The sequence below is a fragment of the Poecile atricapillus genome, chromosome Z (genome assembly GCF_030490865.1).
Source record: "Poecile atricapillus isolate bPoeAtr1 chromosome Z, bPoeAtr1.hap1, whole genome shotgun sequence".
Classification (NCBI taxonomy): Eukaryota; Metazoa; Chordata; class Aves; order Passeriformes; family Paridae; genus Poecile; species Poecile atricapillus.
Window position 1 is genome coordinate 145,545,268 of NC_081289.1, and position 26,119 is coordinate 145,571,386.

General features: G+C 40.1%; 1 protein-coding gene across 7 annotated transcripts in view; it reads left to right on the plus strand.

Moving 5' to 3' along the window:
• The window catches only part of SMAD2 (SMAD family member 2), a 50,051-nt gene extending 28,595 nt beyond the window's left edge, over positions 1-21,456 (plus strand). For 2 of the 7 annotated variants that reach the window (XM_058828216.1, XM_058828217.1), the window contains exons 3-12: positions 4,805-4,894; positions 6,026-6,219; positions 6,679-6,813; positions 9,890-9,964; positions 10,899-10,961; positions 11,555-11,608; positions 12,673-12,885; positions 14,609-14,746; positions 14,905-15,049; positions 19,476-21,456. In XM_058828216.1, the coding sequence (XP_058684199.1) occupies positions 4,805-4,894; positions 6,026-6,219; positions 6,679-6,813; positions 9,890-9,964; positions 10,899-10,961; positions 11,555-11,608; positions 12,673-12,885; positions 14,609-14,746; positions 14,905-15,049; positions 19,476-19,599 (1,231 nt within the window). In that variant the 3' untranslated portion in view covers positions 19,600-21,456. The remainder of the gene's footprint in view (positions 1-4,804; positions 4,895-6,025; positions 6,220-6,678; positions 6,814-9,889; positions 9,965-10,898; positions 10,962-11,554; positions 11,609-12,672; positions 12,886-14,608; positions 14,747-14,904; positions 15,050-19,475) is intronic. The other 5 variants (XM_058828221.1, XM_058828218.1, XM_058828219.1 and 2 more) reach the window with 5 other exon arrangements.
• The last annotated feature ends 4,663 nt before the right edge of the window (positions 21,457-26,119 follow it).

Below are 26,119 nucleotides of genomic sequence, written 5' to 3' on the forward strand. Positions count from 1 at the left end.
TAAGGTAGTGGAGTGACGACTGGGAACATCATCTGTGCCATGCAGATAAGGCAATACAAATACTTTCAGATTATCTTCAGTAGTTGAGGTTTTCCTGTGTCCACATTTTACTTGTGTATGTCAGTGTTTTCTGTCTTACTGAATAAAGACAGCCAGTTTTGGCGTTTTGGCTGAAAATTGTGAAGCCTTGCTACAGCTCATTGCTGTGTAGGTAATTTCTTGCCCAGAGTACAGGTTTTTTGGAACTCAGATTTTCCTGTTAAAGGAAATGATGAAATGGAAGAAGTGAAGGCATACTGTGTACAGTAGCATGCTGATAGCCACATTAAAGAGTCTTCTTGCCAGAAATGTGCAGTATCATATGAGATGATGCTCCTCATAAGCAGATAAAAAGGTTTAAACACCAGCTCTTACAACCATTTCCATTCAGGGAAAGATTCTGACAGAAGTAGCTTTGATTCCAGCATGTATAAACTTGTCTGATCCTTTCTTGATCACATCATTCCTCTGGTCAGTCCTAAAGATGCCCAAACCCCAGTTGTTCCAGGTTTAGTGTGTAGCAGCTTAACCACATACCTGCTAGATTTGGACTTTTCCCTCAAAGTACCTGGGTCTTAAAGAGCAGTTCTTACTCCTTGCAAATAGTTTTTCAGCTTTTCTCCTTTCATTAGGAAATCGTTTTCTCTTGTTAGACCTCCACATCACCCGGGAAACTATGCCAAATTGGTGCTTTATATCCCTGGGGTCCCTTATAATAAATTCACTTACTTGTGGGATCTGCAAAAGTAACAATCTACTCTTCAAGCATGGAGTGCTAAAGGCCATGGTGATTTGCTTTTGGGAGCTACTGTTGGAAAGTGTTGAAAAGATAAAAAAATAGCTTTTGTATTGTTGACCACATGTTGACTTGTTTCTGTCAACAAATTGTTTAGTGAACAGCAGTGAAAATACTCTTTGGAATGAAAGTGTCCAGGAGAGATGAAGTACATTAGCTTTGAACTTGTGTTTTGGAGTATATTTAAACACTGTCTGCACAGAAAAGATTTAGGTACAGCAACACAGAAGCCAAATTATATTTTGAAAATGATGGTGGCTTACCAGTGATAACAGTGTACGGCAAATTCAAAACCAAACCCCTTGTTTGGTAAAATACAAAGCCTGAAGTGTGTTTCCAGGCTTCCAGGCTTCAGCTTGAGTGGTTACCAAAGGTGAAACGGTGATACATTTTGGCTGCCTCCCTCCTAATAAATTAAACGTGCCTGGGAACATTCCCAGGCACTGTCCAACTGGCTCAGGACTGCTTTGTCCATTCTCTTCAATCCTTAGCTAGCAGAGCAGGGGAGTTGCGTCTGAATTGTCCAGTGTGAGCGGGTCCCAGTGCTGTGAGACACACAAACCTGGGAATTGTGTGGGAGAGCAGTAATTGGCACAGCCTGGTGCTGGGGAATGTCCTAGCTGCTTTCTAGCATACGTGATCGTGTTCCAAGGCCTGGGAATATGTCCAGACAAGGCTTGACTTAAGAGTACAGATGTTAGTACTTGATTCTCCTGAAATCTTTATGAACTAAGGCATGGAAGTGGCTCTTTGCATTACACAGGATTTTGGATGCCTCAGAAAGGTAGATTTAGGAGTGAGTGATTCCTGTTTATTATGAGGCAGTAGTTTTGCACTACTAAAAATCTGTACCTCCTGTCTTACTTTCAGATGGTTTTAGTGCTGGTTAAAACATCTTTCAGAATTCAGTCACCTTTTAGCACCACCTTTCAGGGATGAGTAGACATGCCTGCCCTCTGTCAGGTGATGACTTGTGTATGAATGAACATACTGTGGCCTTTCATGGAAGTACTGTGTATGAACTGTGGATTTTAGGGTTGTGAGGAATTTAGTTTTGATCTGGTGTGCGTGTGTGTGAATTTTAAGAGTCTTGATTTATTGCTTGGGTGACGTGAGGAGGGGACGGTCTTGCACCTTGTAGGCAATGGATCTTTTATGTCAGCAGGAAGTAGAGAAACCTTTATTTCTTTAGACGTTTCTACCAGCAAACAGTAAAAGCTTTGTTGAGCTGACTTCACTGCTCATATGGAATGATTTCCTGCAGGCTCTTTCTTCTGTGTTTGATTGTGCGTTATTGGAGTTTAAGTATAGTCAGGGTGTAGATGAAACAATAAAACACTAATACTAATCCCAGCTCTAAGCAGATATGCATCCCAGAAGATAGCGTGTCATGTAAACCAATGACTTTGGAGCAGTTTTGCTGCTCTGACTGATCACTTTTCTGTGCCTCCTGGCCTTGCCTGGCCACCCTCCATGGTGCTTTGAGCTTCATTCCAAGCTGTGGCTCTGTCACACAATCCGCTTCAGGATACTCTTTGTCTTTCTGTAGGTAGTGGAATATGCTGTCAGCTTTGAATATTTATAGAGAGAAGGGGTTAGCAATATAAAGTACTGTTCATGTTCATCTTGTTTTGTCAAGGGCTATGAAATATTACTTCTGCATGTGCTGTGTCAAAAGCCTTGTGAACCAAATGCATGGCATGTCATGCTTCCACCAGTGATGCACCCCATGATTTTGGGAATGTGTAATCTGTGTGACAGCATCAGCTTTGGAGCACTGCTTTGTATGAGGGATCCAGTGCTCAAAGGTAGTGAGCTGTCAGAGCTCACTGTGTCAATTAATATGCAGCAGGCTTTGTGTCTGCTGATTGTTCTTCTAATTGCATGTACAGGATGCTCTATCTTACGAGCAGTCGTGGTGCGTATTTAAGGACACAGTACAAAGCAGAGATGCTCCCTGGTGTCCCACAGGCTGCCTGTGTGTCTTCAGGGCAACTGCTTCAATCGTTGCGAAGCTTCTGGCAGCCCACAGTTCTGACCACATCTTAGGAATGTGGAAAAGAGAGGCTGCAGGCCCTGCTGATGCAGCCGTGGGCAGGATCCCTCTTTGCCCACTCGTTCTGGAGAGCTGTGATGCTGCTTGAATCTGATGTGGATGCAGTTTGTTCAGGATGGTTGGTTTTTCTGAAGAGCAGGATCTGTGCCATAGAATGGGCCTTCATCTCTGGCTCTCTGCTGCTCTCTACTAGGCATAGTCATCTAGTACAAGATTTTACTTCAATCAGTAAACTTCAATCAGTAACTTTACAATCAGTAATGTATCAAAAAACCTTATTTTACTTAATATATTTATTTGTGATAAAAGCAGGTAATTTCCACCCACAGTTACATACTCCTTCTTAGTAGTGCTCATACAGCTACAGTGAATGGAAGTGATTTGTCTGAAAAGTAATTCAAAACATATATTTTCAGCCATGTTTGTTCTCAGGTCAGATTGGGTTTATTGATTTGGGTTGCTTCTCACATGCATGCACACTTCAGCCTCACTGGGACAGCATTAGAATTGAGCTGTGGTAGAGGCAAGAAGGAAGCAAGACCCATTTGTTGCCTTCACCAGTTGCCAACACTTAGGTTTTATTAAAAAGTCAGTGTGGAATTGAGGTGGTTGTCAGTCCTGAAAGTGGTTTCAAGTCCAGTGATGTGCTATCCGCCCTTTTGTTTTGTAACACTAATGAATTTTTCCCATGTAATGAGAAGAAATAAAAACAGCAACCTCACTTTTTTTAGGCACTCAATCCAAACTTGAGTCTGTTGGCTAAACTTGGTAATTTAAATTTCAGTCAACACTTATATTTAAAATCAGAAGTTTGGTGACCTTTGATTCTTCTACTGCAACTTTTCAGAGGCTGATAATTTTAAAGGCAATGTCGCAGCCAGCGTAATTCAGGCTGCATAATTAGGAAGCAGAGATTCAAGTTGCTTGTGAACCAAATTCTCTTCATTTCTGAGGTGCAAGGTTTAGTTGTACGTTACTTCTATAAAATAAATTGTCTGTTTTCGCTGTTCTGTTTCAGTGGTCACTAAGCAAGTATGTTATAGATCTGAGCTTCATTTATGCTTCTGAAAGTCTGCTGCCGGTTTACAACCCTACGCTGTTTTCTTGCTATGTTTAAATCTGCCTCTGCTTAAGTTTGTGTCTATGACTGAATGTAGCTTTATCTTTCCCATTGTGATCAGTTCCTTGAATCAGTTTGTTAAAGGCTTAGATGTCTTTCCTTTTCTCCTGCTTGATTTAGCAATTAAAGTTGTTACGTGATAGTTAAGGTACTACACTGTACATTCTGTTTTGCATATTTGTGTGAAAGAATATTTAGCTGTTTAATCAAGGAGAGTACAGAAGATAGTTAAATATCTGCTATAATGTGTTTTTCTTCAGAGTTTAAAGTTCTGTTTTTTGGAATAGCAGAAAATTAGTTTGTGCATGGAAAATGAGATTAATGCTGTAGTGGTGGTACTTGAACTTCAGATTGTGATGTTCAGTTTTGGATATACATGGCTTTTGTTTGAAGTCTTAGGGCAGTTTATGTTTAGAAACAAACAAAAACAAAAAACCACCAAATCCAACCCAGAAAGTACCTTTAAAATTGAATTTTGTAAAGAACTAGGCTGAGGAAGTTTTGCCTGTTTTAAGGAACATTGCAACTGTATCAAGTACTGAAAACCTGAGAACTTGTTCACCTTTAAAAACATTTATCATTTACCTTGAATCACTTGTTCCATTTTGATAGCCTCCTTCATATAGAAAATATAGCATGAGATGTCAGTTTAAATGCCAGTCTAACAGTGCTCTATCTTCTATGTGAAAGGAAGTATTCTGTACATTTTTCCATGTTTGACATCATGGTGTTTTGAATAACCATGTTCCATATTCATATCAATTTTTTGTTTTTGTTTTCAATTTATGCACAGCACTTGCTCTGAAATTTGGGGACTGAGTACACCAAACACGATAGATCAGTGGGATACAACAGGCCTTTACAGCTTCTCTGAACAAACCAGGTGAATATTCTGCCCTCTCTCGCATCATAAAAATCTTGTGGGAGGGTTTGGCTTTGGAGGGTCTGTAATGGGATGCTTTAGCTATAAAATAGACTACAATGATTCCTAGGCCTCTCATAGTACAGCATTTTGAAGTATTTCCTTGCCACTGTAGAAACCAGTGTGTTCACAGCTGATGTTTTGACCAATGAAACTCTTAATTCTACAATTATTCATTTTTCATGCCAGTGCTATTGAAAGAATGGGAAGACTTGTTAAATGCAAGCTCTAATGTGATTTGGTATTTATATTAATAAAGTTGGAAAACGTAATTCTTTAGACCTAATTTTGCAAAGTGTTTAAACTGCTTTGTATGCCACAAGCTTTCAGTTAAATCGTGCTAATTGGCTCTGATATGAGCTACTAAAGAATTGTTTGTAAATTCTTCAGTAGTTAATGGTGGGCAAATTCTAAACAGGGTCTTTATTTTTTCATGTCACATTACTTGATTTGTGTATTGAGGTTTGTCTCCCATCCCATAACAATCATAAACATCTGCATTTGTGTAAGCATATGCAGTCTGTCTTAAAACTAGCAAAACATTTTCAGCTGGTAGCAAGGCAGATGAAGTGAAGAAGATAAACTGTACAGCCCTTACAAGATATGCATTCATGTTTTTTGCATTGCAGTTACACTGCCATGTGGATCACTTGGGCAGCTGACTGCTTATAGGCTTATTTGCAGTCCTGTGGGAGTTCTTACGCTTAAAACCATAAAGCATCCATGCCACAGCAAAGCCTTGAGGTGCCTTTAGCAGTGGAAGGGACCATTTAAGTGTGTGATTTTATTTTTAACCACTGTCTTCTGCATTTAAAAAAAATTATATGAAGCAATCATTCTAAATACTTGGTTGGATGTAAGTGGCTTTTAATGAACTCTAAATTCACTGGCATTAATTTGAGCAGCTCAAAAATGAGTTGACATTGCTTGATACGATCATTTTCATTGCATTTGAAGCCTTTTAACTAGAGTATAAATGTCACTAGCAGAGTCAACGCACTGAATGCTGAGAATGAGCTGCCCGTGTGTGTACTCTGTTTCTGGAGTGATGGAGGCAGTCTGTAAATGCTTCTCAACGTCTTTCCCCTGCAGATCTCTCGATGGCCGTCTGCAGGTGTCTCACCGCAAGGGATTGCCACATGTCATTTACTGCCGCCTCTGGCGCTGGCCAGACCTTCACAGCCACCATGAACTTAAGGCAATTGAAAACTGTGAATATGCTTTTAATCTTAAAAAGGATGAAGTATGTGTAAACCCTTACCACTACCAGAGAGTGGAGACACCAGGTAGGAGAACTGCTTCTGGATTTCTGTGACAGTGTCTGTGTTCAGCATAATGTTTTAAATGAAAAATAAGAGAAAAGTGATGTCCTCTCTTGATAGGATTCTTTTTGAGATCATATCCCTGAAAGTTTTTAATAGTAAAGATACTGAAAAATCTTTACAAATATGTTTATAAACACTTATATGACTGCTAGCAGTTTCCAGTTGGCCAGGTGCAGTTCAGATTGAATAAGGCAAAAAAATTGATTTACCTTTCCTAATGTGGAATAGTCTTGTTTAAGACACCTCAGGAATCCCATCTCTTCTAGTAACAAGCTATGCAAATGTATTATTAGCAGTGCTAAGTTTCAGAAGATTTCAAAACATCTGAAGAAACTCGTAGATGTTTTAGGTTTTTTTTAATTTTAGCTCACAAACTCTTGTATTTTGATTACCAATGATTTTTGAATTTTGCCTTTCCAGTCTTGCCTCCCGTGCTCGTGCCACGGCACACTGAGATCCTAACGGAGCTGCCACCTCTGGATGACTATACCCATTCCATTCCTGAGAACACTAACTTTCCAGCTGGGATTGAACCACAGAGCAATTACATACCAGGTATTTTCTTAACTCCCACTGTAGACAGCATGTTCTGACACTGTGCCACTGGAACAAAGATGGTCATTTCATCCTTGTAAGTGATCAAATTAATTGAACGATTCACCACTAAATCAGATATAGTTGATTTTGTGTATTAATTCCAGTGGAAATACCTAAACACTGTTGTTTGCAGAACATGATTATGCATGAAACCATACTGCTGTCATTTCACAATAGCTTTCTTGGTTTCAGTAGCTTATTTGAGATTCAGAATGCTAATAAGTACAAAGCAGATCTTCACCTTATGCCTTAATCCTCTTTCACAAACATACAGGGGTTGCCAAATGCTGTGCGTTGGTGATTGAGTAATAAACTGATGCTCAATCTCATCCTATGTAATATGTGGAGAAAAAATTTTAAGTTGCAAAGCAGTGACTTAAAAAGTGTCTTGATCTGTAGTTCACATCAATAGTGGTCTGGTTTAGCTTTTTGTTACTATTGTATGCATATTGTTTTGTCTTTTTAGTATGAAAGAACAACTTAACAATATTGAACTGTTAAAGAATTTCTCCTTCCCCTCTTTGCCCCTTTTTCCACCCCAGAACAAACAACAATGTTAATCTGCTGCACCCAATACCCTGTTACCCTCGTTGAAATATAAAATCAGTGACCTTTTTTTTCAGCCCCAACTTCCTGTTTCCTATCTCTTCAGGAAGTTGCCTGCAGTGTAAAACCAAGTAAAGCTGAGGTTTGCTCATAAATGTTTAATGCATTCATGTTACAAATAAGCTGAAAATTCACATCTGGAGTCTCTGAAAGAATGAGATGACTGCCCCAAAACTCCAATATGTGCAATGTACAGATTGTACCTACAGGTCTTAAGCTGAATGTTGCTTGTGTTTTCTTTAAATATATCCAAGAATGGAAATGGCATTAAACAATCAATTAATTTGACCTTTCTGTTTAATTTTAGCCACATCTGTTGCCACGTTTACAGAGCAGTTTAAGGCGCTAGAAGTTGGTGTTGCTTTCTTAACTTGTGTATACTTTCTTGACTCACACTGAGGGCTTTTGATAACATTTGCAAATAGCTTACTGGAAAGCCACCTTCTCCAAATCCAGTGCTGTGGAAATGAGCTAAACTAGTTATTTGCAGGAAGTTTGCTCAAGGTGATTTTAGGAATTCACATGATCTTCAAATGTTTATGCAGGTTACTACACCTCCTCCTCTTTGACACTAACAGCCTCTTCCTGTGCTCATATCATGATATCTTACTTTATTAGACCTTGCTGGCTTAATCTGGAATGCTTGTTTGGGTTCTGATAAGCCTTGTGTGCCTTGAGAGAGCCTTCAGCAGAGAACCATTTTCTTCAGTGGTAAGGCAGGCTCACATCTGGAAGCTTTATACCTCAGTCCTGTCTCAGTACTTGATCTGCAAGAGAGCTTGGTGGTCATGAAGGTGCTGGGTGGCCTTTGGGAGCTGCGTGTTCCAGTTCAAGTTCTGTATGGGCTGAACTGCATCGGCCACACTTCTGGCAGCACTCAAGCTCTACTACCCATTTTCAGTGCCTCACCTGGGTGTTCATTTCCAGCTGTGTGGTGCTCAACCTCTGACCCTAAACTATTAACAGTGCTAGGTGGAGGAAATTATCTCTGTTCAGGCAGAGACTAGACATGGAAAACAATTTGTGCCAAAGAGCCTAGATTAGCAACTGGAAACAGGAGTCATGGGTTGGATTGGAAGTGTACAGACATTTTGCCACAGCTGTGGGCTTAACTATAGCTAAGGATTTGGAGAAGGGTGGAGTTCCCTTTATTGCAATGGATGCTGTAAAAATTTTCAAAACAGGTATGATTTTTGTAATCTTACTTCTTACTAGTGAAGATTTCCCTTAATCGTCCTTTTAAATTCTCACTTGAATTCTGTCACATCTATATTTAGCACACAGAATGAATCAAAGATAAAATTCTCTCAGTTCATTTTAATTTAATCAACTGACTTAATCTAGTTTCCTCTCACTGGTTTTCTTCTGATCTCACAATATTGCAGTACATCTCAGACATGATGCTTGTTATAATTTTATTTCTTAAGTCAAAAAGCTTTATCTTTAAATTTCTGCTATTTGGTAATAATGTAATTAAAGGTGTTTAACGCCTGGAAGCTTCAGAGACAAATCTAAGGTGATTGTAGAGATAGTTAGCTTCAAACACCTTCACTAAAAAAAACACAGGTTTTGCCTTTAATATGTAGGAAAAGACATTTGCCCAGTTCAAAGAAAATTATTTCCTGAAAGGCAGTTGTTTAACTCGTTATCTGGATTACAAAAGAACATTTTGAATGGAGAAGAGGAACATGCATACACTCCTGTGTTTTGAAGATATTTCTGAGGAATTCGACACAGTTTCTGGTATCAGAACGCTTCAAAGTTGGTACTGAATTTACTTTGGTCTGTGAAACTGTCTTTAAAGAAAGCTAGTTAAAAGAATAGATTATAGTTTTAATAGAGCTTAGATGTATTAGTAGTAATTATAATAGAACTTGTGCAGTGTTCTAAGTTAATATAGTTATAAATGAGTCAAATCAACTGTTGTGTATTGAAGAAATATGTATTTGGGGACTGAGCTGAAAAACAACCTTTAAATCTAACAACTTCAGTAAGGTGTGGGAGGGTATCTGACCTGATGGTTATCCTACATGAAGACAGCTCACATTATTTTTATGTGGAAATCAGCAGATGGTTTTTTTCATTTGTAATTCTACTAGATATGAAAGCTGTTGATCGCAATTGCAAAATTGTTACTCATTGTAGTGACAGCATCTTGTCTTAAATGGAACAAACAAGGATTCTGGTATTTATATAACTAATTTGAGCAATTGACTGACATACAAAAGAAGATACGTAGCAATAAGACAGGTAACATATTTGAAGTCCTACTTGAAGGAAAAAGGGACAGCAAAATGACATTCAGATTCAGTGTTCAGGTGTTACAGAGCTCATGAAGATGTCATGACAAAATGCACAAGAATTAGATCTTAGAGAAGGTTCCCTAGTCATTTTACAAATCAGTGGATTTTTCTGTTTTTTTTTATAGAAACACCTCCTCCAGGATATATCAGTGAAGATGGAGAAACAAGTGACCAGCAGCTGAACCAAAGCATGGATACAGGTAGCATTTATTTTTCATTACTTTCAAGGTTTTGTATTACTATCTGTGATACCTCTGCATAGGAGCATGAATTGAGCCCAAAAGATGGTGGCAGTTTTCCTCTTTAAAACATGGTGTTTTCTGCCTAAAATACCACTTTCAGTCTTTAATGAACAAAACCATTTTTGCCAGGGAAATGCTTTTAAAACATTCTGTGACATATTAAGTATATTACATTTGTTCTGTAACAGAGGTATGCAAGTCTAATTAAGACTTCACCAGAAACCCTTAAAATAGATTTTAATAGCTAATTGCTTTCAACCATTACCCAGTAAACGGGTTCATTGAAGCACAATGTCTGTTGGCCTAAACAAGTTACAGACAATCTGTGTTCTGAGAACCTGTCTCTAACTCTGACAAACTTACCACTTCTGTCATACTTCAAATTAATTCTTGTGTGGAAGGCTTTGTGGCAAAGGTAGCAGCATTTCTGCCCTTTTATGTAAGGGTTTCTAGATAATGTGGTTGACCTTAGAATTGGACAAAGCATGGTTAATGTGCTGGGTAAGAACCTCCTGCTGTGTGTTGGCAGCCTTAAGTGTGCTTGGTTAGCTAATGTTAGTAACCATTTTCAGTAAGTTGTAATCAGCTGCACCAGTTTCTGTAAGAACCTCAAAATTTTCTCACCGTGTGACAATAAATACCTTAATTAAAAGAAGCCTGACATCAGCAGTCACTGTAGGAATGTTTCTGTGAAAGCCTTTCTGTATTTTGCCACCTTGTGTGCAAACTGTTGGAGGGTTCATGTTTTTCTGAGTTTTTAAATTCCTCCTTCTGGGAAAGATACTTCCTCAAGTGAGGAAATCTAGCTTGCTCTTTTCTGGCGATCATAGAATCATAAATTATAGAATGGTTTGGGATAAAAGGGACCTTAGAGACCGTCTCTTTCCACCAGGGACACCTTCCACTACCCCAGGTTGCTCCCCGCACTGTCCAGCCTGGCCTTGGACACTTCCAGGTATGGAGCAGCCACAGCTTCTCTGGGAAACCTGTGCCAGGGCCTCACCATCCTCAACATAAAGATTTTTTTCCCAATATCTAATCTAAATCTCTCCTCTTTCAGTTTGAAGCCTTTCCCTCTTGTTCTGTCACTACCTGCTCTTGTAAACAGTCCCTTTCCAACTTTCTTGAAGGCTCCCTTCAGATACTGGAAGGTTTTTTCCAAGATAAAAGTTTTCCTTTGAGAACCAAAAGGCAATGTGTTTGCTTGTCTTATCCACTCTTTCTTATCTGCTTTTTTAGTGAATTTGGGAAGTCACTACCTTCTCACTGGAGAAGTGCATAAATAACGTTGAGAGTGTGCACGAAGTGGCAGAGGTCTGCCAAATACAACGCTAAGTTAATTGAATCTTTACAAGGAGGGGTGGGTATCCAGAAGTCTGGAAAATTGAATGAAATCATAATTCAGAGTAAGTGTGTGATATTCCAGAAAACTGAGGTTTCTTACTCTGAAAAACTTCAGTGTAAACCTGATTTAGATAATGGTTATGCTTACTGATCTGAAATAACAAAAACCATTTGCTCTGAAACCTGTCTGTCTTGCTTCAACAGGATCTCCAGCAGAGCTGTCTCCTAGTACTCTCTCTCCAGTTAATCATAGCCTGGGTAAGCTGGAAATACTTACAATTATTTCTTCATTTGTAGTGACTCTTCATTATATATGTAATTACTTTAAAAGTGAAAATGCACTATAAGAAATTAAGAGCTATATTAAGAGGTGACTGTTGGGTTGGCTTCCTGGTGTTAAATATAATGGGGCTGGGTTAATCACTTGTTAACAATTACTCTATTTCTGTACTTGTTGAGCTTGTAGCAAAGAGAGTGATATATTTGTGTGTGCAGGAATAGCATTTATAAAATGAATAGTTTAAAAGATGTTTGCCTGTCTGTAATGCTGCCCAGACTTGCTGTCTTCCTTGTGTGTGTGTTCTGCTGCTCTTCTCATGTACTGTTTCACCTGTAATCACAGCACAGTTGTTGCTCCCACATTAGTAGCCCACCTGCTTTGATCCAGTGCTATTGCTGTGTGTCTGTGTAAGTGCCTCAGGAAGATCAGATTGCCATGGGTTTGTTTAAGGAATGGTGACAGGATGTGACAGGAAAATGCAGAACGCTGAGTAAGTAATTAGGGTAGGTAAAAAGGGGGAGCAATGAAGTAAAAACCTGAGGATACACAGGGAAGATACTCTAGTAGGGGACAATAAAGTAGCCTAGAACTATCTTTTATCTAAAGAGACAGTGTAATACAAGACAATGTGATTTTCATATTATTTTTTTTCATTTTGTTGTTCGGTGTTTGGTAGTTTAATGTTTTCTTTAATGCTGACAATATGCTTGCAAGCTACAGAAAAGGCAACAGGAATGTCTCAAAGTCTGGTGCTCAGAGCCCCATTAGCTTAATCATTTTGCCAAGCAAAATGCAAGTACTGAACTAAATGAGCTGTGGTCAGATTAGATCACCCCTTCTTCCCCTCCTCCTTCCCTTGTGTGGAAGATTGAATTCCATTCTGTTTACTGAAGTAGGTAAAAAGGACAGCAAGCAAAATATAGTTTGAGTACTCTGAGGAGACTACTGCTGTCATTTCTGGGAGAGACAAATAGCAGAGTAGATCGATCTACTTTCAGCCTCAAAATTTGTGTTAAGCTTGGTTTTTAAAATTTTTTTTTAGACTTGCAACCAGTTACTTACTCGGAGCCTGCGTTTTGGTGTTCAATAGCATATTATGAATTGAATCAAAGAGTGGGAGAAACCTTCCATGCGTCTCAGCCTTCCCTGACTGTAGATGGCTTTACAGATCCATCAAATTCAGAGCGATTTTGTCTAGGTCTGCTTTCCAATGTAAACAGAAATGCTACAGTGGAAATGACAAGGCGACATATAGGTAAAGATCTCTGATCTTTTAACTATTTAATTTCATTTTGTTGGTTAAATTATCTGGAATGACCTAGGTAGGATGTGTATTGGGTTCCTTTCACCTTTGTGCAGCCAGCCATCAGCCCTATCTCTCAGGGCTTGTCAAGGATTGTTTGGTCTCTCTGGCTGAGAACAGAAGTGGAAAGACACAGAGTCACTCCTTCTGAAACTAGGGAGAAATGTAGCAGCCTCTGCCACTAGCTTGAATTGGGAGATGTAGTGATGAGCTGAAAGGAGCTGCCTTTCCTCACTCAGAGCTGGTGCCAGCTGCAGTCACACAGCTGTTGCACTGAGGGCAGCACAGGAGGAGCCCACTCTACTGTGTGGCAATCCTGTAGCTCACATTGCTGTTCTTGCCTTCTGGAAAGTGATGGTGCACCAAAGCATCCCTGGGGACAGGTTCACGGCCCCCAGACTCCTCAATGGGCCACCCTGCCCTGGGCAGCATTTATATTCAGAGTTGCTTGTTACTGAAATTTAAGCTTTATTTGCAAAATATTCCCATCTTGCTTAATTTACCGTAGTTTATGAAATGCAGAATGGACACTGATAGGATGAACTTCTGAATTCTTTTCCAAAATGGGAAAAGTTGCTATTGAGAACCCATTGTTTTGATGTGATTAAGATTTTCTTTGTAATGGTTAGTCAAGAATATTGTTGTCCACAATGCAGTGTCTGACTTTGGGTTCTTCAGTAAACTATCTTCTTTGTTGTTTTTTTTTTTCCTGGATACTTTTATTAGCAACATTTACGAGATATTTTCATTGTTGTTTTCACTTGCAGTGAAATTTAAGCCTCTTCTGTAGAACCAACTCCTTTTATGCCAATTCCAAATGTCAAATCCAAATGCTTGTCTAATGAAATTTTAGATGTGTGGAAACCCAGGCTGTGCCTCTGCTGACTGGTCAAAATGATCAATGATGAGGAAAAACAAAAATCTCATGAGCCCTTACTCTTTAATAGAGGAGCTCACATTTTGTTAGAAAAATTGTTTTAATGAAAAAGGCGAATGGAAACTATCACCTATAAAGTAGCTGTTAATTATAAATAGTTCTCTCTGGGAGATAAAGTGCACATTATTTACTTTCTGCTAGAAATAAACCATGCAGATTTGTTTTCCACTCAGAGAAACAGAACAAAATAACAATTTAAAGGTGGACAATTGAGGTTTTTTTTCACAGATTTTGTTTTTTTAATAGGGCTAAATGAAGTCATACTGTTTTTGTTAAAGCAGTACAGGGTATGCAGTGGGTTGTGAAATAGTGTGGGTGCATGCAAGCAGAGAGTGTTGCAGTGGTGATCTTGTGTTTTCTCTTTTGACCATAGTGGCCTGTGCTGCTTCACATACAATGCTTTAATATTGGCACAAGTTATAATTCCGTTTTTATGAACACTGCTTCGGAGCTTGGATTTGGTTACAAGCCATTATACGGCTGGAAAAGGCTCTTTCACTTTTGACCAAATATTATTCTGCTTTTCCTTCCTATATTGTGCATTCGTGGGAGAAAAATGCAATTTAATTGTGTTCTGCTCCTGCTACAGCTGTCAGCACAGCAGTGAGGTCCTGTAGATAATTGATTTCTGTTTCTGTTGTAAAGAAAAACCTTGGCCTTCTCTGAAAAATAAACTCCCTTGTTCCCTAATCTGCTTGTGTCATACCATAACAAGAGTTCCTTTGGATTTTACTGCAGGCAGGGGAGTGCGTCTGTATTACATTGGCGGAGAAGTTTTTGCCGAGTGCCTGAGTGATAGCGCGATCTTCGTTCAGAGCCCCAACTGTAATCAAAGATACGGCTGGCATCCTGCAACTGTGTGCAAAATTCCACCAGGTTGGTATCCTACCAAAGGTCTCGTGTGAAAATACCCGGTGGAGGTATTCACTAAATGACATTTGCTTCCCTTTCTTTGTAATTTCTTCATAGATTCAGGCTTCTGTGTAGCAAACGCAAGTGTATTCACTGACTGTACTTTTTTGACTTCTTTATAGGATGCAATCTAAAAATCTTTAATAACCAAGAATTTGCTGCTCTTCTGGCTCAATCTGTGAATCAGGGCTTTGAAGCAGTTTATCAGCTTACTAGAATGTGTACCATAAGAATGAGCTTTGTTAAAGGATGGGGGGCTGAATACAGGTAAGAAAAGAAAACCCTTTGTTCTTAAATATGGAATTAAGTTTTTTGTTCTTTCACTAATACCATTTCTGTCTGGCTTGAAAGCCATTCATACACACTTCTTGCTGCTATTGTGGATAGTCTTCCTGAAAATTGAACCCATATTTTCCTTTTTTTCTGCCCTTCAGCTATGGAACTGCTAAGTTAGAAAGTCCATAAACTGTTTCTAGTATTGCATTGAAGCCAGCTCTTGAGCAAGGAATGTCGTCAAAGTTCCGTTCCTTTGCTCAGCCCTGCTGGCTTGCATGTTGTGGTGAAATCTGCAACATCATCTTGGAGTTTCCAGTTGGTGCTGTGAGATTATTTGTTAGACTTGCAGTCATTCTGGTCTCTGTCCTGTTCTGCATGTAGCATGAGTTCTTCAGGCTGTGGTTCAGGATGGTACCCAGTGGAGAGACTTGCAGTGCATCTTGCAGAATGGAATAGCTGGAGAGCTTAGGGATGGCAAGTATTTTGGAACTGGCAGTGGAAAAAGCTTTGCAAGAAAGAGTAAGAGGACTCTGTTTATGTAGTAAAACTTCTAAAAACAGTCCTTTGAGTGGAAAAAAATAGCATTCTATCTGCTTTTGAATAGATTCCAATTGTGTTCTCTATTAACACAAATGAAAAGCTTTAGTTGAGGACAATGCCTGTTTTCAATGTAGTATGGAAATTCAAGAAGAGGAGGAATTGACTTCTAACTGAGCAGTTTTAAAGATTTCATTATTTTGGAGAGCTAGTGCTGTGGTTTTAAACAAATTTCTTAAACCTCTCTAGAAATTGTCCACTGAAAGAATGAAGTCTGAATACCCATGTCAATACCCTAATACAATGCATAATGATTTTTTTTTAAGCTATACCATTTCTGAAGTTGAATAATGATATGTAGGCTCCGCTTGGGTTGATTCCTTTACCTACTCTTGAAATGCATACATGTAAATAGCAGTGTCAGAATGTGGGGGAGGTTTCTCAGCTAAATGAAGCCAATTTTGTAATAGTCTAATGAGAAATTTGAGTAATGGAATAAATTGGTACCTCTTTGTTAGGAAGAGATACAGAAGAAAAAATCTGGCTCAGGTTTAAAGAGCTATTGGATTTGGCTCTGAAGGAGTATGTATACACTTAGGCATAATTAAATACAACATTCAAATCTGAGCAGAAGAAAGGCTTAATCAGTCAGATTATGTAGAGGCACCTTGAAGTAAGCAGTGTAAGTGCTCATTTAAAACTGTGGGGAGGCTTTTGTTAAAGTTACTTCTGAGTGGGGAGAATGTTGGTGGTTGATCTATAAGCTGTTTGTAGACCATAGGATTGAAAAAGATGCAGTGGTAGCATTGCCAAAATAGCACAAAAACTGGTTACTGACTCATGCTGAACTAATTTCCTTGCACCTCTCTTTAAGATGATGCTAATAAATTACTGATACACAAAGCTTGTAAATATGCTGCAGTTGGGATTAGAGCAAGAAGAGGTGGCTCTAACGACACAACCTTGAATTTAAATTAATGTAGTCTGACTTGTCAAAATGGACTAAGAAACACTGTAAACCCCATCACTCCTGTTAAAACATCTTCATTATTATGTGCTTCATTATTATGCCAAAAAAAACATTTCTCATAGAACAGGCTTAGGCAAAGGCAAAGCATTACTTGCATTTTAGGCATATGTGCATAAATGTGCAGGTATGGCAAGGTGATACGTTTTATAGGCTTGGTAGACAAAATACCTAACAAAGATTTTTGGTTTGTTACATGTTGGCCCAAATTTGGCATGGTAGAAGTTCAGATCACCAGTCAAATGTTCATGTTATTCATGGTCCAGGATCACCTTCTAAAGAAAGTTCAGCAGAGGTAATTAGTGATCTTTGAGCTGGAAATCTGTGGGTTGAAGAAGCTAAGATTTTAGCTTTCAGATGGTTGCTCAGTGACTGTCACTATTTTGTCAGTTTTTACCAGCCTGGTGCAAAGTGAGGATTGTTGAACAGAACTGGTTGTAAAATTTTGAGGAAGTGTGTTGTGAAACACACTGTAGTGGAGTTGACAGTGGTGGAATTATGAACTTCCTTCTTTGGGAGAGGATTCAAGAGTAAATGGAAGTGTATTTCCTGTGGTTTGGGTTTGTTTTTCTGTTGTATCACTTTGTTCTGGCATAGGCATTCAGGGCTGAGATAACTGTTTGGTGGAGTGCTGAAAGAGCACAGACCCCAGCTGCTGTCTGCTCCTAGAAAATGTGAAACTTTTGAAATCAATCTTCACTGTCTTAATCTCTCTGCCTTTCCAGTTCCTCTGTTTATATAAACTGATTTCCTTAAAGCAAAGGGCTGCAGTGCTGGCAGTAAAAATGAAGGAGCTAGGTTTGTGTCTGACTAATCTGCTGCCTTTGAATCTTGGGATAGCTGGAATTACTAGGAAAAACTGGCTTAGCAACCAGAGTCTTGTCAATCTAGTTAGGGAAAACTCCCATGCCTGGAGTGGATACAGTGAAATAGGATTTCTCAGGCAGTTTGTTTTGTCCAATACTGATTTCTTTACTTTGGAGATGAGAAGGAAGGGTTTTGAACAACAGGTCTCAGAAACAAAGGTACATGAGAGAAAGAATGAAGCTTTTATGGTTGTCTTTATGGTTCAGCTTTATTGAAGTTTTCTATATAATGTTTAAATAAGGGCTTCTATTGTAGAAAATTGTAGACAACTTAGTATAGCAGAGAAGGAAAACACAATTTCTACTTCAGTTGTTTGTGTGAGGATGTTGCATGTTCAAAACACATGTAGAAGTGTAAAATTACAGGAAATCAGAGATAAAGTTTGGCGTTCCTTTGAGATACCATCACTGAGCACAGTATAACCACACACCATGTTTTGATAGTGTTTCTGACGACATCTGCTGATTTCCTTGTACATTTATCATGTCATTTGCTCCAAAAAGCCAGAGCTTTTGATCACCATCAATGGTGTGCTGTTTGTCCATGGTGACAGTGCCGAGCCAAGGATTGCTATTCCGTATTTCTCAGTAGTTGTCTACAAAATTCAAATCCACTTATGCATGCAGACTCTTGAAAGGTTGAGATACAGAGGCACACAGTTGTTTGTGGTGTGAACACTGCATCACTTGGACAGCCTTCACTTCTGAAGTCTTCTGCATCACTTTAACCTTCACTGAATTTCTTTTTAGAAGTAAGGCTCTTGGTGTGGCACTTGAAGGAAATACTTGTGTTGTTATTCTCCAGGGTGAAATATCCTTGATGTATTATGGACAAACATGTAATTTCTGATGTGTCTTATATATGTGAAGTGCTTTGGAGCTCTGGGGCTTTTATTTTTCCTGGATAAAGTTCAGTAACAGTTATGGTAATGGTTGCAGATTTTTGTATCTCTGTGTACTAGATAGGAATAGAAACATATTTAATCACATGATGCAGAATTTTGTGGCAGCTGAACCTGCTTTCTGGCTGCAGTGGGTTGACCCTGGCTGGATTCCAGGCAGCCACCAAAGGATCTCTCTCACTCCCTTCCACAGCTGGACAGGGGAGAGAAAATAGAGCAAAAAGGTCATGAGATAAGGACCGTGAGAGACCCTCACCAAATACCATTGTGGGAAAAACAGGCTTGATCAGAGTTATTGAATGAATTTATTGCTAACACAAGCAGAGCAAGATAATGAGAATTAAAACACCTCCCTGCCTTGCCAGCTCTACTTCTCCCCCAGCTGCAAGGGGAGGTAGGAGTGTGTGTCTTGGTCAGTTCTTCACATGTTGTTCCTGCCACTGCTCAGGAAGAGAACTTGGAGTCCTTCCCCTGCTCCAGCATGGGGGTCCCTGTCACAGGAGACACTTTTACATGAACTTCTCCAGTGTGAATCCATCCTATGGGCAACAATTCCCCATGAACTTCTGCATCATGGGGCACTCTTCCATGGGGTACAGTCCTTCAAGGACAGGCTGCTCCAGCATGGGCTCCCCTTTCCACACAGAAGGATCACAGCCTCCCTTGGGCATCCCTCTGCTCCAGTGTGGGCTCCTCCAGGGGCTGCAGGTGCATCTCTGCATCCCTGTGCCCTCCATGGGCTGCAGGGGAATCTCAGCTCTGGCACCTGGAGCAGCTCCTGCCCCTCCTTCTCCACTGCCCTTGGTGTCTGCAGGGTTGTTCCTCTCACATGTTCTCACCCTGCTCTTCTGTGGCCACAATTAAAACTGGGCAACAACCTCATTTTTTTTTTCTTAAATGTTTTATCCCAGAGGCATCATCATTCCTAGCTGGCCCAGCCTTGACCAACATCATGTCTATCTTTGGAGCTGCCAAAGGATACCTCTGCCAGACATGGAGGAGGCTTCTGGTGGAAGCTCCCCTGCTACCAAAACCTGGTGACACCAACCCAATATAGTGACTTTTCCCTATTCTTTGTTTTCTAGGCGGCAGACGGTAACAAGCACTCCTTGCTGGATTGAGCTTCACCTGAACGGGCCTCTACAGTGGCTGGACAAAGTATTGACTCAGATGGGCTCCCCTTCAGTTCGCTGCTCCAGCATGTCCTAAAACTCTCCTCTCTCACCAGTGGGCTAAAAATAGAGTCCAGTCAACAGACTTAATATAACAGCTCGTCTGTCGTAGTATTTGTGTGTGGTCCCCATGAACTGTTTACTATCTAAAATGGTTTTTTAAAAATAAAAAAAAAAAAATGGAAAAGAAAAAAAAAAAAGAAAAGAAAAAACAGCACTTGAGGTCTCATCAGTTAAAGCACCTTGTGGATTCTGTTTCCTATACTCTGATACTAGATGAAAATTTAGTGTATAGAAAAGCCTTCTTCAGAAAGAAGGGACAGTTCTAAAGACTCTTTAATGGTGTTTTTTATTGGGTATATAATTGAGTGTCCTAATGGTTATCAATAACATGAATAGCTAAGTATATATACAGATAATGTATCACGATCTCAAATATCACAGTATTGTGCTGTTCTACATTTTAGTTCCCATAAACAGACATTTTGGTTTTTGATTGGGGCAGGTATCTCATAAAATTCCAAGACTTTGCTCCCTTATTCTTTTATATTTTTTTAATATAAGCAGGTTTTCAAGTTGTCCTAAACATAAAAAGACTTTCCTTATAGAAAAGCTGAATTTTTTGCTGCGTTCTTAAAGAGAAAATCCCTCCATTGGAAGGGAAAGAAATGTTTTGAGATTCATCTGTGAAGTCTTAAGACACTTTATATACTTAATGGGGCCTAAAATGAATTCATATTACAAATTCTGAGTGTCCATCACACTAGCAGTCTACTTTTTGATACCCATCTGAGTTGATGCATCTGTTGCCAGCAGTGTTACTGGCAGTGATGTAATTTGGGACTTTTTTTGTACTTTGGATCATTGAAATGAGTGGTTTTTCTCATGGACTGAGAATTTACCATGGCTTTGGATTTTTGATTAAGTGCACAAGGTTATTGGCTTACCCCTTACATCTGTATTTTTTTTCATTGAATAAGTCTTACCCCTTATCACCTGTATTTTTTTCATTTTTTCATGTGTCACTAAAAATAATGGGGTTTAGTTTTTGGAGCCGTATACCTTGAAAAATCATTTCCCGGGGTAAGCTAGACTCTTTTTGTTTAGGTTTTAAATAGATGCAGCTTCTTAACATATTTCAGTAACAGAATTTAAATTTCTTATCTGAGTCGCTTTTATAGTTTACTTACACACCAGATCATACGCATTCATTATGTCATAATGGGCCTTGTTATTAAAAGTAGTTGCTTCTGCAAAACCTCTAGAATAGTGGTTGCTGAGGTATGACCAGCGAAGGAGGACTTCCAGGTTCTTCATGACAGTGCATGTTATTGTGAACCCTTGGACACTACAGCTGCACCATATTAAAAATATTCTGAAATATATTCTACAAATAAGTCTGGGTTGGGGCTGGGTTGGGAAACTGTATAGAAGGGTTATTCTGACTTGAAAAATACACATCTTACTAACAATCTTGTGATCTAGCTGTCTGTCATTCTTTTGTTATTGTGGCAGTAGCAGGATTGCCTTTGTCTGTTTTTTTCCATTGTTTCATCAATTACACTAGTTCTGTACTTTGTAAGTACAGCTAGTGATAACTTAGCTTCGAGAACAAAAATGTGGCCAGTGTTACAGCTTTTAATCACTTGACTGAATTGATGATAGTGATGGATATTTTTATGCCATAATGACTAGGGCATAGAAGCAATACCAAAAATCAAGCCTTGAGAAAATGGGCCAGACACCTTTCAAAAATTGGCAAAGCAGTTACCAGTTTGTGCTAGTTTTACCAGTAGACTAATGTATTGGTAGAACTTGTGAATTTAAGAGATAAGCTTCATGCGTGTTGCATTTGCCTAATATGTGAATACACTAATAAAAGTTTTAATTCTCACAATGGCTGTTTGGTTGGTTTTTTGTTTTTTTTTTTTTAATTAATTGTTGTCTATATTTTTTTGTTGAAGGTTAGGAGTTGCCCTAATCCACCCAGTTAAATGGTAGAAGTGTTCTGCATGTGGTGGGTGGAAAGGTAGAGTTTAGATCTTAGTACCACTTTCCAAGCAGCTGTTGTGGAAGTTCTGGATCTCTGTGTGTTTGGTGCTACAGACTCCTACTCCTGATGGAGTTTATTAAAGCAGTTGTTTTTCCCTGCCACAATCAAATTGCATCCTACTGTCTCAGGTGTTTACTTTCACCTGTGAGACAGATAAGAGCAACTTGTCTGGGTCAGACTGACTTTTTTGAGCAGGTTGCAGCTTGAATCAGTTGGGTGGCCTAATTCTGTGGTCTCCTTGCTGTGGATTTCTGAACATGCCTTTCACCTGTGGCAGTGGTAGTTGCTTTGCCTTGAGCACTGCAGTGACCTTGATTGCCTCTTGTCAGGGCGAGTACTTGCAAGGAGAGTGCCAGGACCCTGCAGACACTGCCTGTGGTGCAGGACCATTCTGGGCTCTGTTGAAGTCACTGTTTCTGACTTCTGCTAGTACCACTGAAATGTTCTCAATGTCATTGCTGTTCCAGCTACAGCTTAGAGGCACGAGGGAACTTACCTGTGTTTGTAATGTTTACTTGTCTTTCATTTAAATGCCTTTGGCAGTTCTTGACTAACTTTAACTTACCCCTGTTTCTTAATCCAGTGCCTGACTTAGCCCACTGCTGTTCTGCTCTTCTTCAAAATCATGCAGATGACCCCAGCATCTTAATGCAGAATGCCTGTGGTACATAAGGAATGTGACTTCCTCACTCTCCTGCCAGTCAAAGTACTGATGTCCAAAATACAAAAAAAGTGAATTATTTTTTTTAATGAGGCTATTTTGCAAAAAAAAAGTCACCTAGCAAGCAGGGAGTACTCAAGCAGAGATGCTCTCAGTGAAGTATGGGGAGGCAGCTGCTTATCTGTATCACAGAGCTGGAAAAATTCTGTACAAACTTTGTGTAAGCATTGACTTCCGTGAACTAGGGTTCTGATCTCTCTTGTCACTAATCTAGTGACAACAGCACAAGGTGGTTGATGTAAACATCCAAGCCTAAAAATGATTTTGGAGGTGCCTTTTGGCAGCTTGGGAGTCATGAAGTTGACTTTTTAGAACCCTTCCTCCAAAGAAAAACTTGATTTAATTTATAAGTTGTCCCAGGGTTGGCTTTGAGAACCATGTCAAATGCATGGACTTTTGCATCTTTAAACTGTGAGAATTGATTGTAGAGTGTCATTATCTCTGCATGTTTCCCCCTTCCTTTTGCACGTGGCTCCTTTCTTGGTGGCAAGATCCCTGCAACAGGCATTCTCTACTCACATTTCAGCATTTTGTGTGGAGTCCTTTGACTTCGGGTGGTGCTATACAAATCTGGAACACCATGAGAGCTGTAGTGTTCTCTTGATTTTATTACAGGACATTGTGTTTAACCAGATCTTAACCCCCTTGAGGCCAATTGCAGGCAAGGAGAGTAAATAATTTAACTTCAGACTTCATATAAAATTGACAGGGAGAAGTAAAATCTGAATTTGGCTGTCTGGTAGCATAGGCTGTTGGCCAAGGAGCCTGTTTTAAGTGCATAAAGTAAATATAAATATCTGCCTTAAGAGGTTCTCTGATGCTATCAAAGTAGTTAGCTAAGATGTTTAAGAATAATAGGTTTAAACTAATTAACACTCAGCTAGAAATCACAACTACTATACTTCATCAAGCTCTTTGTTTTCATGTGTCCAACTTTTTTCATGTTGAAGTGGGAGTGTGTGAAGTTTGGGGGTTTGATAATCATCTGCAGCTCAGAATAGCTGGCACAATGAACTGTGTTTTGCTTTAGCCTTGAAACTTGTCACACTTCATTGTGGTTACAGCTTTTTTTTTTTTTTTTTTTTTAGCACTGCAAGCTGAAATTTTACTGCAGCTGGGTTTTGAGTTAAAATATTGTGAAATACAGGATTTCACTATACTCCACCCACATAGTGTTTTACTTGAGTATGGGGCACTGTTCTTTTTTACCAAAACAAGTTTGGCTAACCTAATTTCAGGGATGCTGAAGCTTCAGTGCTAGCTCTAAAGCATCAGTGAGGTACTGTCTGTGTTAAAAAAAAAATATAAAAATAGCAGATAACATGCCAGCTGCATTAGCAACCACTTCTGGAAGAGAGGAAGTTCCACCAGAGTCAAATCCTGTGGTCCCCCTGTCAGGCCAGCAATAGGAACAGATTCTGCCCCCACATGTCTTGGTAGGATTAGCGTGCACTTTGCACCGGTGTCGATCAAGGTCTTGTATTTTGTGGTTCTGATGTGCCAGGCCAACAAATCCACACAGTCCAAAAAATGGTTTTCCCTGACCTCTACCTGGCTAGAGGCAGGGCCCCTCTAAGCCTGGTTATCCTTCTTTTCCCTGGGCCTGTGGAGGTTCCTTCAAGGGGATCAGACATATCATCATCATCATCATCATCATCATCATCATCATGTGTGGCAGTTTGGCTACAGGCTACTGGAGCCGCTTTCTTTATGGTGGAACTTCCTCTCTGAGTCTTGCCCTCCTTCAGTTCACGTACCTGTTGTGCCAGAGCAGCTGTGGGTCTTCCATCCCACCTCCTGATGCTTTCCCCACAGTCACGCAGGAAGAACCACAGCTCGTGGGGTGTTCCTTCTCTCCCTGTCTGAGGGACTTCTGCGTTTGGTACAGAACTTCTCATCTATACTGCAGAGATTTGGAGAAAGCCCTCTTTGATCTCCTCACGGAGTTTCTTGTGATTCTCCTCCATCTTGTCTTCGAATTTCTGCAGATGTGTTTCCATGGCATGTGTGGGGCCATGCACGGCATCTGCAAATGCTTGGAGCTTCTTCGCCATATCCAGCGCGGTCTCATCTCTGTCATCCCACTTCATCATTGCTAAAGCAGAAGTGTATTCTTGTGGCTCGAGTCATACAAGTTTTTGCCACATCACGGATGTACATGGTACCAAGTCTGGATTCCTAGTGTCTAGGTCATCCAAAAAGACAATCTCTACTATTGCCATTTCTCTCAAGCGCTGAATCCCTTGTTCTATGATCTCCTAATGAGTTTTCTGCATATAGAGATCATCTGCACACAGATATCTTTGTGCCACACTTCTCAGGACCCGTCCCAGAGACTGTAAGGGTCAGCCCCCCTCATCATCCCCTGGTCGATAACCGGATCGTGTGACAGGGACCCCAGATGCCTCGCTTCAGTGCCATCCAGAACTGTAGCTTCACCTGCAGCATCCCACAGATGGACTAACCAACTAATTATAGATTCATCAGGTCGTCGAGTGTAATCCTTTCTCAGGCCATGAAGGTCCTTCAGGGAGAAAGGTTCACCAGCGCCTTCTGATTTTTGATCAGTTGCTGGTCTTGAGGGTCCTTCCCCCGCATCACCATCATCATCCACTGCCTGATAGGTTTTGGTTTTGTGTTTCATGCCTCTCATGGTAGGAGCAACAGGCATTGGCTTAGGCTCACTCATGGTAGGAACAACAGACATTGGTTTAGGCTCACTGTCTGGTTTAGCTGCTGGCTTGGGCTCACTGTCTGGCTTGGCTGCTGACTTGGCTGCAGCCTGATTGACTGGGATAGCTGCTGATTTATCTCCCTTCCCTACAGCATCTAGCAGCATGCAAAAAGCATACACCAGGGCCCAGCTTATTGCAATGAGATTTTTCTCCTTAGAGTCATCATGGCACTTCTCTTCCAGATATTTCCCCACTTCATCTGGGTTCTGAATTTGTTCATGGGGAAATTCCCAGGCTATAGGTTTAGAAAATTCCATCAGGGTCTGGTCTGTTCTCTCCCATTCCCCCCACCACTCAGTATTTTCCACAACTGGGTCCATGTGTGGGTCAGATCAGCCCCTCTGGACATCTCAGCCCTCATTCTAGACAAGCTGCAAACCCTATAGAGGAAGCTTACCACATGAAATACTAGTAAGGTGGTATTTCCTTGGCATCCAGGGGAAACTGAACATTTTCCAAAAGTGACATAACAGATTTGAAGGAGAAGAAGGAAAGAAAAGGCTGGGAAGCCTCAGCCCCTGCTGCTCCTCTAACAAACTGGTTGCAATTACTAAGAAACCCTCAAAACATGCACTGAAACTAGAACAGGAGGTAAAGTGAAGAAACAATAAACCATTCTAACAAACCCCAGTACCTTTGTTAACTCCCTATAAATCATTATCACCACACCCAGCAAAATAGCTACTCTAATCCATGCCCCTCTGCATGCCAGGGACAATACCGGAGCTCTCTCTGGATAGGAAAATATCCCAGGGATCAGAAAGGTGTTAACACCCCAAACAGGCCTAGGGAGTAGAGAGACATTCTGAACTATTGCTTAATTCCAATACAGAGTAAGTGAAACCAAAATGCAATCAGTACAGGCTTTTTCCACTTTCTGGAGCCACGTGTTGGGCGCCAAAATATTTGTCCTGGTTTGGGACAGATCTAGGAGGAAACTTCCCTAAGGGGTCTCCTCTAAAAAACAAATTCCAGCAGTCCCTCCCCCAACTGGTTCAGGAGAAAAATCTCCTTGGAGAAAAGTGGAAAAAGCCTTTATTTATTTCAC